This window comes from Trachypithecus francoisi, unplaced genomic scaffold, assembly GCF_009764315.1.
Source record: "Trachypithecus francoisi isolate TF-2019V2 unplaced genomic scaffold, Tfra_2.0 Lachesis_group10, whole genome shotgun sequence".
NCBI lineage: Eukaryota > Metazoa > Chordata > Mammalia > Primates > Cercopithecidae > Trachypithecus > Trachypithecus francoisi.
Window position 1 is genome coordinate 15,380,860 of NW_022681455.1, and position 19,793 is coordinate 15,400,652.

The 19,793-nt window shown below is 45.8% G+C and overlaps 1 protein-coding gene across 3 annotated transcripts in view; it reads left to right on the forward strand.

Annotated features, from left to right (window-relative positions):
* The first annotated feature begins 292 nt into the window (after positions 1 to 292).
* Positions 293 to 19,793, forward strand: part of JARID2 (jumonji and AT-rich interaction domain containing 2) — a 279,574-nt gene continuing 260,073 nt past the window's right edge. Inside the window, exon 1 of one of the 3 annotated variants that reach the window (XM_033216291.1) lies at positions 293 to 808. In XM_033216291.1, the coding sequence (XP_033072182.1) occupies positions 764 to 808 (45 nt within the window). In that variant the 5' untranslated portion in view covers positions 293 to 763. Of the gene's footprint in view, positions 809 to 3,043; positions 3,159 to 19,793 lie in introns of those variants that run through there. The other 2 variants (XM_033216294.1, XM_033216295.1) reach the window with 2 other exon arrangements.

The window sequence follows — 19,793 nt, forward strand, 5'->3', positions numbered from 1 at the left end:
TTCGTCGAGGTCGCTCGGGTGTCTGGTTGGCCAGGCTGCGGGGGTGCTCTGGACTGGGCCAGGGGCGGTCGGCACCGGGCTAAGCGGGCGCCTGGCGGCTGAGCGGTGGGAGTTTTCGGCTGGCGCCCGGCAGGGAATTGTCCGAGGAGCCCTAACTTGTATAAAAGCAGAGTCCATTTAAAGTTGGGCTGGATAGCCTCTCTCTCATTGGTTAGGGGGCTTGGAAAAAAGAGACTCGGCGAGCCCTCGCTGTGGTGCTGCCGCCGCCGCCGCCGCCGCCGCCGCCGCCGCTGGAGTTGACTCTTCTGCTCGCACTGCTGCTGCAGCACAAACGTGACTTCCAACATTTTTTATTTATCTTTCCCTTTTCTTTTCCAAGATGTAACTACGGATCAGACACTAAGGACCTTCACGTTTCGCTGATGTAGTTTTTGGAGGAAAAAGGGGGGGGAGTGAAGGGCGTCGGTTTTTTTTTGTGTGTGTGTGTATGTGTTTCGGGGGAAATTTTCCATTATGAGTGTTTTACTAAAGTGAATTTTTTTTTGTTTGCTTCGTTCGTCTTTGGCTCTTTTTTTTTCCTTCCCAATTTCGGATTTATTTCAAGGCGAATCTGGCTTTGGGGGAAGAGGAAGAAAAGTCGGATTACAAGATCAACCACCACCAACAACAATAAAAACCACCAGGATATTTTTTTGCAAATTTCTGACGGCTTTAAATTCATGAAGCAATTGTCCCCTTTTGCAATCAGCATTTGGATCTCAGAATGAGCAAGGAAAGACCGAAGAGGAATATCATTCAGAAGAAATACGTAAGTGCTCCTAACAACACATCCTTTGACTTGCAGTTTTAAGCAATGGCTGTGAATGTCAAGTTTATAGATAATTCTGCAGCTGAAGGGTTTTAAACACAGCGTCCGATAAGGCTGTTTCTTTCTTTTCTGAAAGAGGGCTTTTCAAGCGAAGTGGTGTCTGCCTAGTTTGGTTGAAAAAACAGATTGGTGTATAGATACCTCAAGTGAATAAATTGACCTCGAATGACACAACCATAATCTAGTTTTAGATGAAAGGCAAGGGATTTTGGTGGAGCTTGAGGTGGGGGGGCGGCTGCGGTAATGTAACTAAACTGCATTCTCAAGCGGATTTGGCCCCGTATTGCACTTTGCATGCAAATGAGCCTGTGTTATTATTATTAATGTTATTTGGAAAAATCGTGTAACTCATGTGTGTTGGAAGCCCTTTAAGTTGCGATGGAGGGTCCGATTATGGCGATCTTCTCTTTGCATTGGCACATCAAATTTAACGTCTGTGGTCGTTTTGGCTTATCTGGTTTACAACATAAACCAGTTGGGAATCATGTTACAGCGAATGCATTTGTTGCGATTGACTTTAATAATGAGGCTGGTTTTGTTTAAAAAATTCGTGATTTCCAGTTGTAGGGGAAAAGGACACACACTATGGCTAATGTTTTTAAGTGTGTACGTGAATGTATAAGTAACTACAAATATTTTCTCCCTGTTAACTGGGCTTCTGAAATTGGGTGATTATTCATAGATTTAAATGGCTTGGAATAGTTAAATTTGTTTTGTGCATAGTACAGCTACGTTTTGATTGGCATGGGGAGTGTTTTTGTTTTGTGTGTGGTGGCTTTTTTTTTTTTTAAGTTTGAGGGGAGGGAGGAAAGGGGGACCGAGCGATTAACCAAATATGCACTCGAGTGATCTGTGATCAGCGGCATGCTTTAAATTAAATAACTCATTTTTTTCAAAAAAGGCCAAATGAACATACCTTAGGGATAATCCAACGTAAGAGGAAAGTTTTATTTAAGTTGGGTAGACAAATTGGTGTTAATATTTTCCCTTTTTGATCATTGTGGTGTGTGTAATGAGAGATGACCTTCGGGGCACTGGTTTTGTAAAAAATATATTTAATGGAAAAGCTGAATGCTTCTTCAAGAGAGCTGATCCTTATCTAGACACGTCAACTTCAACTGTGAAAGAAATGCAAGGTTAAATAATCAAGCCCAACTTAGAATGCTGTTCCATAAAGAATTTAAGAATTAAAATACATCCGCATTGCAGAGGGCTGGGTAGAATGCAAAGGACTAGTTTAAACTCAGGCTGTAGAAACTGCACGGAGGCAGCCTTGCCTCGGAGCGTAGACGCCTTCCCGGGGCACGTCCGTTTCGGATGCAGCCACAAAGCAAATGGGGTAGAACTTGGACGAGAACCGCACCCCGCCTCCCATTCCGGACCTCGTCAAGGTGGACAGCAGCGTGGGGTGGGTTTTCTTTTTTATTGCGGGCAGTCAGCGGATCGTGTCTCCGAGTCCGGACGTCCGGCTGCAAGCCCGTGGCTGGCGGCGGCCGCGGGAGGCACAGCACGAGTTAATGCTTCGGGAGCAAAGCCGGTGTTCCCGACGTGCTCGAGCCGGCTGCGTAGGGGACGGCGCGCGGGGGTCGCGGCAGGCTGGGCCGGGGGCTGGGCGGGCGCGCGCGCGCGCGGCCTGTAGGGGGCAGACTCCGGACTCTGGGCGGGCGCGCGAGGCGGGCACCGGGCTACCCGGGCCGGCTCGCAGGCGGGTGGGGCGCGGGGGCGGCGCGGCCTGCGGGGCGCGGGGAGGGTAGAGCGCGCGGGGCGGGGGCGTGGGCGTGGGCGTGCCGGGGTGGGGGTGCACGGCGCACAGCTGCAGCGGGCTTCCCCCACCGCTCGCACGGCCGAGCATGGCGGCGGCGGCGGCCCGGCCGGCTTCCCGCGGCCCTGCCTGCGGGCTCCGACGCAGTCTCGAGAGCAACAGGTTAAGCCGGCGAGACGTCAGCGCGCCCCCTCCCCTCCCCCCAGTTCTTCCCCCGCCGCGCGCCGGCGTCCCAGCCCTTCTTCCCTCCCTCCACCCCCCGCGGCGCTCGGTTCCCCGACGCTCCGGCCGCGCTCTGTTGTCATTGTGACGTCACAAAGGGACGGGCTCGGTTGGAACCTTCCCCTCCTCCTCCGTGACGTCAAAAGTCGGGCGGGAGGTTCCAGGCGCGGCGGGGCGGCGGGGGAGGAGGGAGCGGGGCGGAGGCGGGGGCTGCCGCAGAGCAAGGGCTGCGGTGTGGGAGGAGGAAGAGGAGGAAGATGCGCTCGGCCTCTGCCTTCCGCTCTGGAGCGTCGCTCTTCCCACCAGGTGAGCGCCGGGGAGCTGTTGGTCCCCAAAGGAGTGCCACTGGACCCTGTTCTGATGCCACTTGGGAAGCGGGGAGCGGGGAGGAGGCGCCTCCTTTCTGCAGGAATGTTTTCACTTCCTCTGTTCCAGGTCTCCTGATGGTGTTGCATGACTAGCGTGGTACATGTGTCCCTTGTCTAGTGCTTATGTAAAGAAATGAAAGTATTCAGGGAAAGCTCTGCTTTGTTGTGGATTTGGCCACCTTGTCACTTTAAGTCGTGTTAGGGGTGCTTCAGCAGGATGTGGCCGGATGGCTTTCATGATGATGCTGCACAGCAGCAACTGTTGCTCTTTCTGGAAGCTTTGCTGTACTATGGTGGGGGCTTTCCTTTGCTGTGCGGGCTCTGTGCCTACTGAGTGTAATTTTGGGGGTCTGGACCAAAGGAAGACTTGTCATTGACAAATGTACTGAGAAGACATAGGACTCCTTTAAGTCTCAAGGTGCTCTGGGCTTAGTTCTTCTGAGCAGGGAAACCAGGGGCTGGCATTCTCTTTCCTCTTTTGTAAAGTGGAAAAATACCTGCCATTGCCACTTAACTAAATCACTGAAAAGATCATGTGCATGAAAGATGTAAAACAGTATGCCTCTTTATATGTAAGGTGGCATTATTACTTGAGCTGGTGGAAGGCAGCATGTTTCCCACAGTTGGTCTCAAAAGCCAGGAATGCCTGCTGAGTTGCCATTTAGTTTATTACTTTAGCAAAGCAGAGTTGGGGGTGCGATTGTCGTTAGTAGGCTTTGGGAGAAATGATTGTTATGTTTCATAATAAATGATGTCCTTGAGAAACTCATAAATTGCAATGTAATCCTGTCTTAATTGTATTGGGCACAACTCCCACTGCAATACCTTAAATAACTGAAAACATTTGCCTTTGAAAGCCCCAATCCACTTGGACAATAAAAACAGTTGCATGTTTTGCACTATGGATATTTTCTGCTGTTTCCATCATTCTACTGCCTAGTTATTCCTAGGGAAAATAACAGATAGGATATTGGGGCTTCACCGCTATTTGATCTTTGCTTTATAGCAGGTATCTGAAATAGAAAATCTCTGCCATGTGAAGATAGTAATTCATGTAGTTAGCATGAAAACAAATTGCCAGTTTGATTTTCTAGGACAGCTCAAGCAGAATTTGTACCACTAGCCTGCAAGTTTTAAGTATCTAATTTTCTGATTTAAAAGTGTATGATTTAAAAATTGGAAAATGTTTTTGTTATAAGCTTCAAAAGGATTTACTATAATTACAACTACATAAAATTGTGAAGAAGAAAGTAGGAAGAACACAAAAAATATAGTGGTTGGATTTATGAGGTTTTCTGTTTTAAAACTCATTCATCACAAATTGTTCAGTCACGTTATTTTACAGTTGGTGGGGTGGGGGGGAAATTTGTACGTTATGTTATTGCTGTATGTTTTCTTTCCTGGGATGTTTACGTGGCTTTCCAGCTACTTGTTTCTAGTAGTGGAAAATCTTGCTCTGTGTTACTTAAGTGCAGGGCAGTGGCAGTTTGGCTCCTATCACTGTATAGGGATACGGAAGGAAAACACAATCAAGTCCAAAGTTTCACTAAAATTTGAAAGAAAGATTATGTCGACAAGTAATCCAACTTAGATATTAACCTACAGTAAAATAATAACCTGGATAATAACCAACTCATATGTTCCTATAGCCACTGGCCCAAATAGACAACTAGAATTATTTGGTACTTGCTAATGCCTGTTTCCTCATAAGTGAGTTAAACCAGTCCCTGTTGCTGGGCTGAAGGCTATTGATGCACTTCCAAGTGCCTTGGAAAGAACTCCAGTGTTAATATATACCTTGCTCCAAAGGTTATTTAAACTTTCCTCCTTCAGAACAAGAAAATCTTTTGGAGTATATAATTGGTGTCTGTTACCTTCAAAATGGAACTGTTTTCTTTTTTTTTTTTCATTGAAGACACGGGAATGTCATATTAAGTGTAGTTTGTTAAAACCCTTGGTGAAGACTGAGCTAGAGAGCATTTTTTTTGTTGTTGTTTGCTGTTTTTTTGAGACAGGGTCTTGCTTAGCTGCCCAGGCTGGAGTGCAGTGGTTGCTCACTGCAACCACCGTCTCCAGGGTTCAAGCGATTCTCCTGTCTCAGCCTCCCGAGTAGCTGGGATTACAGGCACCCACCATTACACCCGGCTAATTTGTATTTTAGTAGAGATGGAGTTTCATTTCACAATATTGGCCCGGCTGGTCTTGAACTCATGACCTCAGGTGATCTGCCCGCCTCGGCCTCCCAAAGTGCTGGGATGACAGGTGTGAGCCACTGCGCCCAGACAACTGAACATTTTTAAGCTAGTGGTTTGCCCTTGCTCATGATGGTGTGAGGACTCACACTCCTGACATTGTCTGAATTCTGGCTGCTTTGCTGTCATCATCCTGATGTTACTGGTCTACGTCTCCCCCAGGATTGCAGTGGTAGCAGCTCTCATAACCACCTTTTCCCTACCCATCCTACTTGTCCTGTTGACTGCAGAACGTCCTGACTGATACGCTAGGACAAAGGTCCTGGGCAGCTCTGGGAAGTACCTCTGTCCCCTTTGGCTTTCACCCAGAAGTCTTGCTAAGTGTCAATTGTTTGTTCCCAAATCTGGTTATTCCAGTTGGGCTTATTATTGTAATTACAGTTAAGTATTACGTCAACCTTGAAATGAGTGTGAAAAAGAGTTGGGGCCGGGCGCAGTGGCTCATGCCTGTAATCTTAGCACTTTGGGAGGCTGAGGTGGGTGGATCATGAAGTCAGGAGTTTAAGACCAGCCTGACCAACATGGTGAAACCCCGTCTCTACTAAAAGCACAAAAATTACCTGGGTGTGGTGGCACATGCCTATAATCCCAGCTACTCAGGAGGTTGAGGCAGGAGAATCACTTGAACCCAGGAGGCGGAGGTTGCAGTCAGCTGCTTCTACCTGGGAGGCAGAGGTTGTAGTGAGCTGAGATTGTACCAATGCATTTCAGCCTGGGCAACAGAGTGAGACTCCGTTTCAAAAAAAAAAAAAAAAAAATGTGGGCCAGACATTTATAAGACTTTTGGGAAAATCTGTAAGGACTGTCCACATGCATTGCTTTGCAAGTGATTCCCTTTTAAGAACCAAACTTCAGTTACGCCCAGACTTCCCCAGCAGGCAAAACAGCATAATGTGGAACAACAGAACGCTCAGAGACTTAAGCTCAGAAATAAGACCCATGGCCTCATTTCAAAAAAATGGTAATTAAAAGTAGATTTGTCTTTGTCGGTTAATATAAAATGTTAAGGAATATTTTTTTTAAAAAGTTGTTTCTTGTCTAACAAACTTGTTTCCATTAACTAACCAACTTCTGGTTCTTGTCATCTCTCTTAAGAGTGCTTCCAACTATGTTTAACCTTAATCCCCAAATGCTAAACTGGACTCCCTGTCTGCTTCATGCCAAGCAACTTAGGTAAAGTGTTGATCAGTGTAAAGTAGTCCTACTGTGGTGATTGTATTACTTTTGGAGTTAAAATAATTGTGCCATTCACTGAATGGCAGGGAACAGAAAGATTCGTAATTTTGCACCTAATTCATGGAGTTTAGAAGCTTGTATCTTGTAATCTGGCAACTTTAGTTATATTGTTTTACTTATGAGATATTGTCGAAGGTCTGTTCCCTTTCAAATCCTTAAGACTTACCTGTTAATAAAAATGAAACCAATTGAGTCTGTTTTTCTGTGTGCTCAATTATCTTTTGTTTTTTTTCTGTCTTCCAGATAACTGTACTCTTTATTCCTGTGACTCCCTAAGACAAGCCACAATTGCTTTTCCAGGCCCCTAGTCTTTGTTTTTCTGATTCCTTTTTTCCATAAACCTTTTCCATATTTGTCTCACCTTTGCAGGCATCTTTTATTCTGGGAGGTGGGAACTCCATGATATCTGTCTACAGTTTTGTAGAATAAGAGTGAGCGAGATTTTATTCTCATTATCCTTCTAGGTTTTAATCTTTCTTGGGACTTCAGACAATCTTATAACCTTCTGCCAGCTTCAGGTTTTTTTAAAAGGAATTTTTTTTTTTTCCCGAGACAGAGGAGTCTCTCTCTGTCAACCAGGCTAGAGTGCAGTGGCGTGGTCTCAGGTCACTGCAACTTCCACCTCCCAGGTTCAAGCGATTCTCCCGCCTCAACCTCCCAAGTAGCTGGGACTACCAGTGTATGCCACCACACCCGGCTCACTTTTGTATTTTTAGTGAAGACTGGGTTTCACTATGTTGGCTAGGTGGGTCTTGAACTCCTGACCTCATGATCTGCTCACCTCAGCCTCCTAAAGTGCTGGGATTACAGGCGTGAGCCACCGTGCCTGACCAAATAAAGATTTTTAACATTCAATTCTGATTCAGAATAAAATTATTAAAAGTGGAGCTGACCTGTCATTTTGCTCTTGGTGGAAGACTCCTGTTTCCAGGATTTCTGTTCCTGTCACTTCTTGCAGGTGGCTTTTGTCTTTCTTGCTCTCTTAGGCTGTAGGAAAGAGGCCACACAGATTGTCCCAGAGGGCAAAGTCTAAGTCATTCCTGCGTGAGCAGCCACTGGCAGCCAGACCACCACTCTGGGTCTCTGGGTTTTTTTTACACTTTTTTTTTTTTTTTTTTTGAGGCGGAGTCTCGCTCTGTCGCCCGGGCTGGAGTGCAGTGGCCAGATCTCAGCTCACTGCAAGCTCCGCCTCCCGGCTTTACGCCATTCTCCTGCCTCAGCCTCCCGAGTAGCTGGGACTACAGGCGCCCGCCACCTCGCCCGGCTAGTTTTTGTATTTTTTTTGAGACGGAGTCTCGCTCTGTCGCCCAGGCTGGAGTGCAGTGGCCGGATCTCAGCTCACTGCAAGCTCCGCCTCCCGGGTTCACGCCATTCTCCTGCCTCAGCCTCCCGAGTAGCTGGGACTACAGGCGCCCGCCACCTCACCCGGCTAGTTTTTTTTTTTGTACTTTTTAGTAGAGACGGGATTTCACCGTGTTAGCCAGGATGGTCTCGATCTCCTGACCTCGTGATCCACCCGTCTCGGCCTCCCAAAGTGCTGGGATTACAGGCTTGAGCCACCGCGCCCGGCAGTTTTTGTATTTTTTTAGTAGAGACGGGGTTTCACCGTGTTAGCCAGGATGGTCTCGATCTCCTGACCTCGTGATCCGCCGTCTCGGCCTCCCAAAGTGCTGGGATTACAGGCTTGAGCCACCACGCCCGGCCTTTTTTTACACTTTTACCAGTTTGTCTTGCCACAGATTTCACTATTGTAAAGGTGCTGCCCACGTCTCCTGGGCCTCTTTTTTCCATTTGAAGAACTGTCCCAGAAAAGCTTGGATTATGGAAAACACCTCCAGATGACGACACAGCACCCACTTCTCTTAACGGTATTGTGAAGAGAGGACTCAGTCAATTCTGAAATAACCGCCTACATTGTGAGTTTGAGAAAAGGGGTTTTTGAGTCCATTTTACAGATGAGAAAAGTAAGGTGAAAAACCAGCCAGATGGTTTGCTCCCCACTTTTTTTTTTTTTTTAGTAAAAACAGGGTTTCACTGTGTTAGCCAGGATGGTCTCGATCTCCTGACCTCGTGATCCGCCCGTCTCGGCCTCCCAAAGTGCTGGGATTACAGGCTTGAGCCACCGCGCCCGGCACGCTCCCCACTTTTGAGTTCAGAGGACATAGAAGTAAAATGAACCATCAGTGGAACCCCAAAAAGGGGAGAAGAAAAGGTCATAAAAGGGATTGTTGGCAGCCTTTGGAGAGGCTTTTTGCTTGAGAAAGTTGGAAGTGAGGGCAGTTTGTCAGGAGTGTCAGTCTCCCCTGCATGTTTGTATTTGTTGTTTTTTGAAGCACCAGTTGGTGGAGCTACCCCCTTATCCCCAGCTGGCTGTCTCCTTGAGTCATCATTGGAAGAACTGACATCCGTGTCCCTTGGGACTGGATGGATTGTGCTCTTCTAGTTTTACAAGTACCCCCGCCACATTTTTGGGCGTATCTGAGGCCCAGCAGTGGGCTGCAGTTCTCCAGACTTGCAAGAACCGGTTTGATTTCCCAGGGCTGTTGACTTTTTCGTGTACTTGACTTGTACTTTCTTAATCCTGACTTTGAGGCTTAGGGGACCATGGAACACTGGGGAAATCATTTGCCCTCAGTCCTCACCAGGGGCTGGGCCATCCATTAAACAAAGGCTGTCCAGATGTGTTAACGAGGCGGTGTGAGTAATGACAACATTATACGTGATGACTTACATAATCATAGGACAGATGTGGGTGTTAGAGAAAGAGGAACCTTACTGGTAGAAGTTCTTGAGAGTTATTTTTGAGAGCTGGTGCTGCCTAAAAGGTCTCAATTGGATTTTAAGTTCTAATTTTGTAAGTCTGTCAAGCTCCACTACCCATGAAGAGGAAGGCCAGTGAACACTGAAATATTATCAACAGCAATGTTTATTTACTGTGCTCCTAGAAGGTTAACAAAGTACATAGCCACAGGGCAGGGCACGGTGGCTCACGGCTGTAATCCCAGCACTTTGGAAGGCCGAGGCGGGTGGACCACTTCAGGTCAGGAGTTCGAGACCAGCCCGGCCAACGTGGTGAAACTCCGTCTCTGCTAAAAATGCAAAAAAATTAGCCAGGCGTGATGGGGGGCACCTGTAATCCCAGCTACTTGGAAGCCTGAGGTAGGAGAATCACTTGAACCCAGGAGGTTGGAGGTTGCAGTGAGCTGAGTGAGACTCTGTCTCCAAAAAAAAAAAAAAAAAAAAAATTGCATAGCCACAGTTTTGCCGCTCCATACTCCCAGTAAGGGTCTTCCCTCATACACATTTGTCAACTAGGAATTCTTTAATTCTTTTTTTGAGACGGAGTCTCGCCCTGTCGCCCGGCTGGAGTGCAATGGCACAATCTCAGCTCACTGCAACCTCTGCCTCCCGGGTTCAAGCGATTTTCCTGCCGCATCCTCTGGGATGATCCTCTGGGATGTAGTAGCTGGGACTACAGGCGCACACCACCATGCCCTGCTAATTTTTGTATTTTTAGTAGAGACGGGGGTTTTAGTAGAGACAGGGTTTCACCCTATTGGCCAGGATGGTCTGTATCTCTTGACCTTGTGATGCGCCCGCCTCACTCTCCCAAAGTGGTGTGATTACAGGCGTGAGCCCCCGCCTCCGGCCCAATTAGGAATTCTTTTTTTTTTGAGATGGAGTCTCGCTCTGTCGCCCAGGCTGGAGTGCAGTGGCCGGATCTCAGCTCACTGCAAGCTCCGCCTCCCGAGTTCACGCCATTCTCCTGCCTCAGCCTCCCTAGTAGCTGGGACTACAGGCGCCCGCCACCTTGCCCAGCTAGTTTTTTTTTTGTATTTTTTAGTAGAGACGGGGTTTCACTGTGTTAGCCAGGATGGTCTTGATCTCCTGACCTCGTGATCCGCCCATCTCGGCCTCCCAAAGTGCTGGGATTACAGGCTTGAGCCACCGCGCCCGGCCAGGAATTCTTAACAGTAACTTTTTTTGGGGGGGAATGGGGAGAAGGAGTGAAAAGGATGGGTTGTGTGACTCTTGTCTACCTGGAGACCTGTTTTACTGGGACAGGAGAATGTGGGAGATCTTTTGATGCCCAGTTTATTGATCTCTTGAAATCTGGGTGGTTTTGTCTCCATTCTTTCCTAACCACCATTTTGGTGAGAGCTTGGTCTGAAATGGTAGTGTATTATCTCTTGGTTCTCTCTCGGTTTCGGCCAGCTGTTAGAGTATTTGGTGCCTGTGGGGGCAGAAACAGGTGCCAGGAGGAAATGAGAAGGGATTAGGACTGAGCATATGTTTCTTGCATTTAGTCCTTCTATAGGTTTGCAGAAGGGGGCTGAATGAATGCTTATTCTGTTAAGCTGCAGACTTGTGTGCTTTGTCTATATGCCTTATTACTGCTACTAAATGGAACTCAGTAATGAAATGCCTCAGATTTGGGCAGGTTTGTGAATATATGGGGTACCTCTGCAGTAATGGACAAAGTTGGGAATGTGAGCCTAGTTCAAATTTGGCCCTGTGTTAAACTGGCTGTGTGACTCCAGGCAAGCTATACAACCTCGCTGAGCTATTTCCTCATCTGGACAACTTATTTCATGCACTTCACAGGCTTGTTGCTGGGAGAGGTAGGGGAATTTTTGATGTGCAAGCACTTTGTAAACTGCATACTGCTGCACAAATGCTCAAGGTATTATTACCCAGTTGGAAATCACCAACCTGGAGACATCAGGCCTGCCAGTGGCCTTTCTAGCTGACTCAGGTATAAATGAATCAAATGAATTCTGTACTTTGATTCTTAATAAAGCAAGCGGATAGCAAGTAACAGATGCACTTTGTGATACAGAGCAAGGCTTTTTTATGGATTAGAAGGTGATGTAATCACCTTCCACCTCTGTCCTGTATTAGCCACCACTTGACTCCTAAATACACCTGGGTGGTGTATTGGAAAGAGGGATAGATTGAGAATTAATATTGGAGTGGCTCCGAATCTGTGCACAAAGATGTTTAAGGAAAACATAGTCCTTGAAATTAAAAATCTGATCATGGCCGGGCGCGGTGGCTCAAGCCTGTAATCCCAGCACTTTGGGAGGCCGAGACGGGCGGATCACGAGGTCAGGAGATCGAGACCATCCTGGCTAACATGGTGAAACCCCGTCTCTACTAAAAAATACAAAAAACTAGCCGGGCGACGTGGCGGGCGCCTGTAGTCCCAGCTGCTTGGGAGGCTGAGGCAGGAGAATGGCGTAAACCCAGGAGGCGGAGCTTGCAGTGAGCTGAGACCCGGCCACTGCACTGCAGCCTGGGCGGGGCAGAGCGAGACTCCGTCTCAAAAAAAAAAAAAAAAATCTGATCATGATCTGATCGTGATCCTTTAGTGGCTGTCTGGTCCTCAGGATCGAATCTAAACCAACTTTGTTCCCAGCATGGCATAAAAAGCCCTTCTTGATGTACTGTGAGCTTATCCTGCCACCCATCCACTTCACGCATCCTGGGCTTCAGCTGAGCCCAGCATTTTGTTCCTCTATTTGCTTGGTGAATGGATTGCCTGAGGAACCCACTGTGTATGTCTGAAGCCTGCCACCCTGTTTACCCGGTCTGGCAGAGCCAGGCTCTTTCTCCCAGTTGGCTGGTCTCCTCACACTTTATTTTTAGGTGCTGGAGTTATTTGCTTACGTGTCTCTCACCCTATTAACCCCACAAGAGTAGGAGCTGAATTTATGTCATTGTCAGTCACTGTTAATGTCTAATACATAGTATACATTCTAGGAATATTTGAGTTCAAGTTTTCGGTGGAGTATTTCGAATACTACTTAGTAGTGGAAGGGAATTGGTATGGATCTAGTGCAAAAAGATAGACTTAACTGATCACGATTTTGGACGCTATAATTTTATAGTTGAGAATTCCTGAGGTTTCTAGTACTGTTGTTAAGTGACCTGCTTGTGGTCGCTTATTTTATCAGACACAGCTGGGGCATGAAATCCAGGCCCTGATACAGTAGAAGGCCCTCTCTGTTTCTGCCTTTGGAAATACTTCTTCCTTTCAGGGGGATTTTCAGCTATCCATGGTAACTGCAGTAATTGATTCATTTTCATGGAAAAATAAAATCCACGTGTAATCCCCATACCTAATTAAGCCAATAGCATTTTACTGTTGTGCAGATGGCCTTTGTTGCTTAATAAGAAGTGATTCAAATCAGGCAAGCACTCAAAAGATAGAAATCATTGAAATCACATACCGGACATTCCTTCACTTGTAGATGGTTTTATCTATATGGGCCATACTCTTTAAGTGCTGTATTTTTGTTACCTGCTGTTTGCATTTATAACTTGTCATGGTAATCAAAGACAATGATTTTTAATGGCTTCAAGGCAATTGGTTGATAGATACCACCATTTTCTTGACTCATCTCTTCGGGATGGGTTTGGGACTGTTATACGAAATGATGCATGCAGCCTGCTTTGCATGTGTCTGTTTGCACTCATCTCTAAATTCTTCACTGTGAAATTACTGAGAAGTTTTGATCTTTCCTAGTACATTGCTTTCTTGGAGAGAGGCTATACTAATTTACGGTCCCACAGGTAGTACACGTTAGGCCAGCGGGTTTGTTTGTTTGTTGGCTTTTAAAAACCAATACAAGCATTTGTAACAAGTAGTAAAGATGTCAGTTGAGTTTTATTTAAGTTTCTATTTTCTTCCCGTGTCCTCTCTCAGGGCATTTAGAACTAAATGAGATAAGATATGTGAAAGCACTTTGTAAAACAAAATTGCTCTAAGAACACAATGTATTATTAGTCAGAACAGCTCTGGTAGGGAAGGGAAAGGGAGAGCCTTGGGTAATTGTACAATGATGTTCATTATATGTATGAAATGCTTTCTGTTGTGAGAACGTAGAGATACTTAAGCAATGAAGATGGCCCACAATTGCATTGTTTTCATATGTGATCTCAGCCTTGTTTGTGAGGTGTGCTTTGTATGTTTACAAAGATCCCTTTGGGCTATGGCTTGGAAGACTGTTCAATTAAATACAGCTGGCATTTTTTGGTTGCTTACCATGTTCTGACACTGTGTTGGGAGTTTGAAAATATGACATTGCCCTTGTCTGAGGGGCATTTACAGTTTAGTTGGCAGCAGGGATGTGAAACAGTGGGAGGAGAGCACTGGCTTTGGAGTCAAACTGAAGTTGAGGATCTCTGCTCTGTCATCTTGGGTAGATCACCTCTCCAGGTCTCAGTTTCTTCATCTTTGAAAGGGGGAGAATTGTGCCTTCATTATTGGCCTCTCAAGGTCATTTTGTGGAAGACTGAATCAGATGTTAAGTGTGAAGTGCTTTATGAACTGTGACTATAACCGGGCACGGTGGCTCACACCTGTAATCCTAGCACTTCGGGAGGCTGAGGCCGGTAGATCACAAGGTCAGGAGTTTGAGGCCAGCCTGACTAACATGGTGAAAACTTGTTCTACTAAAAATACAAAAATTAGTCAGGCATGGTGGCGAGTGCCTGTAATCCCAGCTACTTGGAAGGCTGAGGCAGGAGAATTGCTTGAACCAGGGAGGCAGAGGTTGCAGTGAGCCGAGAGTGTGCCACTGCACTCCAGCCTGGGCAATAGAGTAAGATCCTATCTCAAAACAAAACAAAACAAAATACCAACTGTGACTGGTTAGACCATGTTATTGTAAGTCCCACAGGTTGTTGTGGCTGTAATTCTCCAAGTGCAAGAATGAAGAGGAAACTTTCTGGGTCATGTATGCTGATTATGGTATATCCCAGTGAAGAGGATAGAAATTCGAATTATAAGGGTGCTTAGCACCTTTCCTTCTCACCAAGGCTTAGTTTTTCTTCCTGACTTATGGAAAAATGCAGTGTGAGTCTCTTCATACCCAGACGTATTTTTGGATTGATGGGATTTTTATCTTCCCTCTGCTTCCCTGGTTTGTGAGGATGAGGGTAGTGTTCACAGGGTGACTAAGAAGCAGCCTTACTTTTTTGCATACTTTTGAATGAACTACTTTGCCTGCCTTTTATTCTCCAGGCAAGATGTACCCTTAGAGATGAGGTGGAACCTAACACTTGGTTTTACCTAAATTGCCTCCTTTTCCGTCCTTACACTGCCCAGAGCACTAAAGCTCTGTTTTGTTCTCTTTTCAGCTTGTAATAATGTCTTGATGTTGGAGGATGAAAGAACTGATGTGAATAGAAGGCATTTAATAAGGAGTCATGGTCTGGAGCCCCAGTCAAATTGGTAGCACATGGTTTTCATCTGCCTTGAAGGGCTTAGTTGCATGGTCTTGCCTTCTTAGAGCTGTGACACCACCAGGCTGGGCCCTATGCACAATGCCATGTCTCCTTCTCAAACTGATGATTTGGAGTGGCAAATGCCACTGACTTTGAGAGATGCCAAAGGAATGGTGGACTTGCCTTCCTAATCTTTTGAAGATCATAAAATGTTTGCTCGGGCTCACCCGTCTGCACTTGGGACAGGGGTTAGATGGGTATGTCGGGGGGATGAGGTTATTTTAGTGGACTTTTATTTAGCATTTGGTTTTAACCACTCTTCAGCCTTCTCACTGGGACTCCTAGCTGGTTACATTTTTTGAGGGGGGGTTAATTGTATATATTTATGTATTTATGCCCCTCACTGTAAAAAAGGATTTAAAGCCACGAAGAACTGTCATTCCAGGAGCAAATAATTTTTACTTAGATATGACTCAAGTTCACTTTCCAAATGCAAAAAAGGGACAGTCAGGTTAAAATATGGACAGCAGAGTAAGTAGTTCATTCATTTCAATGCAGCAGTGTTTGGGCCTGGCAGTGTTTTTTGCTTTTGGTTTGAAGTCTTGACCTAAAACTTTAATTAAAGGCAAGTTTTGCTAAATAGTATTGGTATTGACACTCTGACAGAACTTTTAATCTGAAAGAATTTTAAAGATGCATGAAAGTAATCCCCAGTGATGATTACATCTTCGAGTGGCCGAGATCAGATTTCTATTTAAATACCAATGCAGTTTATCACTTTTTTCCACAGTGCAGGGGACCAGGGAGGGTCTGGATTTAATAGTGAACTTCTGAACTTGACTTACTTTGAGGGGAGCGACTGGTGGGTGTTACTGCATAATTCAATGTTCTGTGTCTTTAAAAATGTTTTCAAATACTCATTCTGTATTGTAGTCCTCAAAACTACTGTTAGCATTCCAAACCATTGTGGTTTAAACTTAGCTGGAATCTAAAAGGTGGCTGACAGAAGGAAAGGAAATCTCCTTTAAATAAAGAACATATTTGGCTTGCCTAACTGTCCCAGAGTCTGGGCTCTGGGCATATCTAAGCCATGGGCCAAGTCTCATAGTTGAAGAGGTCGGGAAATACTTGTTTCAAATATAAACACCAGCTCAATATAAACACCATCAATTAGTTCTGCAGAAACTCCTGGTACAAACAAGAACTTGCAAAGCTTCATGTTCAGTGCAGTTCTTGTCTGGATGAGATAAGGAGCGCAGTACTACATACTCATCTGTACTTGTGATAAATCAAAACTCTAATGATGCTATTAAAATAGGTTTTCTTTTGGCCCTAGTAAGCTGGAAAAGCATTGGGAGGTGGGGAGGATAGATTTCACTTGGAAATATCTGAAGCTAAAAAGTGGTGGCTTTTCCTTCTTTCTTCTAAATGTACTCCTTGCTCTAATTAAGCGATGTGATTGCTGTCCCAACACTGACATACCCCAGGATGAAACATATTTTCTACTCAAGTAGGCTTTTTTTCCCTTGCCTTCTTCCATGAGACTTGCTGAAATTGTCATGTTATTTCTTTCCAGAATTTATTGGAGCATTAGGCAAAAGCCTCTTGGGAGTATAAATAATGATGATTATAAAGAACAGTCAGTTTACCAAGGAAGGCCATTATCTTTGACTTGCAAAGCTTTTACAGCCAAACATTGTTTGCTTACAGTTCTTTAATACAAATGAAGACCTTAATGGTAAGAGGAGTCCTATTACTACTCCCTTTGTACATGGAGGTCATCCCAATAAAGAAAGGACTATGTCACTTTGCTCAGACATTAACAGCTTGTTTTTCAGGACAGGCATTATATACGGTCCATGAAGGCCTTGGATGGTGTTTTCTCTCCTTTTTTTTTTGAGACGGAGTCTCGCTCTCCGGGCTGGAGTGCAGTGGTGCGATATTGGCTCACTGCAACCTCCGCCACTTGGGTTCAAACGGTTCTCCTGCCTCAGCCTCCTGAGCAGCTGGGACTACAGGCATGCACCACAATGCCCAGCTAATTTTTGTATTTTTTGTAGAGACAGGGTTTCACCATGTTGGTTGGCCAGGATGGTCTCGATCTGTTGACCTCATGATCCACCCGCCTCGACCTCCCAAAGTGCTGGGATTACAGGTGTGAGCTACCGCGCCTGGCCTGGTGTTTTCTCTTCTAAGGAATGTGGTTTCTGCCATCAACAGCAAGTAATCCTCCTTGCTGAGTGTTAAAATATTTCTTTTTTTTTTTTTTTTTTTTTGAGACGGAGTCTCGCTCTGTGTGGCCCAGGCTGGAGTGCAGTGGCACAATCTGGGCTCACTGCAATCCCCGCCTCCCGGGTTCATGCCATTCTCCTGCCTCAGCCTCCTGAGTAGCTGGGACTACAGGCACCCACCACTGTGCCTGGCTAATTTTTTGTATTTTTAGTAGAGACGGGGTTTCACTGTGGTCTCGATCTTCTGACCTTGTGATCCGCCCGCCTTGGCCTCCCAAAGTGCTGGGATTATAGGCGTGAGCCACCATGCCCGGCCTGTTAAAAGATTTCTAAAGTTGATAAGGAATACTGAATTACTTTTGGACTTCCTACTACGTCCTACTCTATTTTGTATGCCTTATATACAAATTCAGGGATTTTTTTTTTTTTTTTTTTTTTGAGGTGGAGTCTCGCTCTGTTGCCCAGGCTGGAGTGCAGTGGCTCAGTCTTGGCTCTCTGCAGCCTCCACCTGCCCTGTTGAAGCAGTTCTCCTGCCTCAGCCTTCCAAGTAGTTGGGACTACAGGTGCACGCCACCATACCTGGCTAATTTTTTGTGTTTTTAGTAGAGACGGGGTTTCACCATGCTGGTCAGGCTGGTCTCGAACTCCCGACCTCGTGATCCGCCCGCCTCGGATTACAGTGCTGAGATTACAGGCGTGAGCCACTGCGCCTGGCCCAGGGATGGTTTTAAAACTAAGGAACTTGTCTGAGTAGGCACTGACATGGAAAAGGTATGTATAAATGAAGAGTCTCATGCCTTTTTTTTTTTTCTGTAAATTTTCTTATTTTAAAATTTTTATAGAGGTTGGATCTCACTGTGTTTCCTGGGTGGGTCTTAAACTCCTGGCCTCAAGTGATTTTCACTTCAGTTCTTCCAGCCTCTCACACCTACGAATCATTTTCTGTCTTTGTGGATTTGCTTATTCTGGATATTCCATATAAATGTAATCATATAATATATGGACTTTTGTGCCTTGTGGCTTTTAAAATTGTGTTTCTAGGCCGGGCGCGGTGGCTCAAGCCTGTAATCCCAGCACTTTGGGAGGCCGAGACGGGCGGATGACGAGGTCAGGAGATCGAGACCATCCTGGCTAACACGGTGAAACCCCGTCTCTACTAAAAAAATACAAAAAACTATCCGGGCGAGGTGGAGGTGGCGGGCATCTGTAGTCCCAGCTACTCGGAGGCTAAGGCAGGAGAATGGCGTGAACCCGGGAGGCGGAGCTTGCAGTGAGCTGAGATCTGGTCACTGCACTCCAGCCCAGGCGACAGAGCGAGACTCTGTCTCAAAAAAAAATAAAATAAAATAAAATTGTGTTTCTAAATTTCATGCTGAAGTGTGTGTCAGTATTCATTCCTTTTTGTGGCTGAATGACATTCCATTGTGTGGATGTACCATGCTTTGTGTATCCAGTCATCAACTGCTGGACATTTGAGTTGTCTCTACCTTTTGGCTGTTTTTTTTTTCTTTTTTTGACACAGAGTCTTGCCCTGTAGCCCAGGTTGGAGTGCAGTGGCGCAATCTTGGCTCACTGCAACCTCCACCTTCTGGGTCCCTATTCAAGCAGTTCTCTTGCCTCAGCCTTCCGAGCAGCTGGGATTACAGGCGTGTACCACCACGCCTGTCTAATTTTTGTATTTTTAGTAGAGATGGGGTTTCACCATGTTGGCCAGGCAGTCTTGAATTCGTGATCTACCCGCCTCGGCCTCCCGAAGTGCTGGGATTTACAGGTGTGACCACCGCGCCCGGCCCGTTTGGCTGTTTTGAACAATACTGCATTGAACATTTGTGTGCAGGTTTTTGTGTGGATTTGTTTGCATTTCTCTTGGAATACCTTGTTAGAAAAGCATGCACATACATATTACTGTTAAATTTATTTTCTGTCATTAAGCTGTGTTTCAGTTCATGCCTCTGGGCCTGGTGGACTCTGTTCAGCAGAGTCCTATGCTGTGCCCTCCCCTTCTGGGGCTCAGCTTGCCCTTTGGGGTGTGTGTGTGGGTGTGTGTGCGTGTGTGGTGGGGGTCCTCATTTTCCTTACTGCCTGACTGTCACTCTCCATGACACTGTGGGTGGCCAAGAGTGGTCTCATTTCCTCTACCCTTTTGCAAATTGTAAACATTGTTCACACGTGCTTGTGTTGGAATCATGTGCTCCAGTGGCTTGATGGTGGGACTTCGAATTTCCTGCCTTACCTTAGGTTTTGATTTTCAACATTCTTTGGCAGAGGACTATGGGGAGTAGAGTGACCTAGAAATTCTCCCCGATTTTCTTGGTCCTTCCAAGCCTGCTGAACCAAAAATGGTTTTTATTTTTCTTTGAAAAACTACCCTTCATAATGAACTCCACTAAGAACTAGGAGTTCTTTTAAGGAAGAGGGATGTTACTGTATTCTCTTGATTTCTCTGAATTTACCAGATTTATTTTCCCCAAGTTGGTGTGAAATTGTTGAGATTGGGCCTTAGTAGAGTCAGGCAATGTTTTTTTTTTTTTTTTTTTTTTTTTAATGGAGTCGCTCTGTTGCCCAGGCTGGAGTGCAGTGGCGCCATCTCCCCTCACTACAACCTCTGCCTTCCGGGTTCAA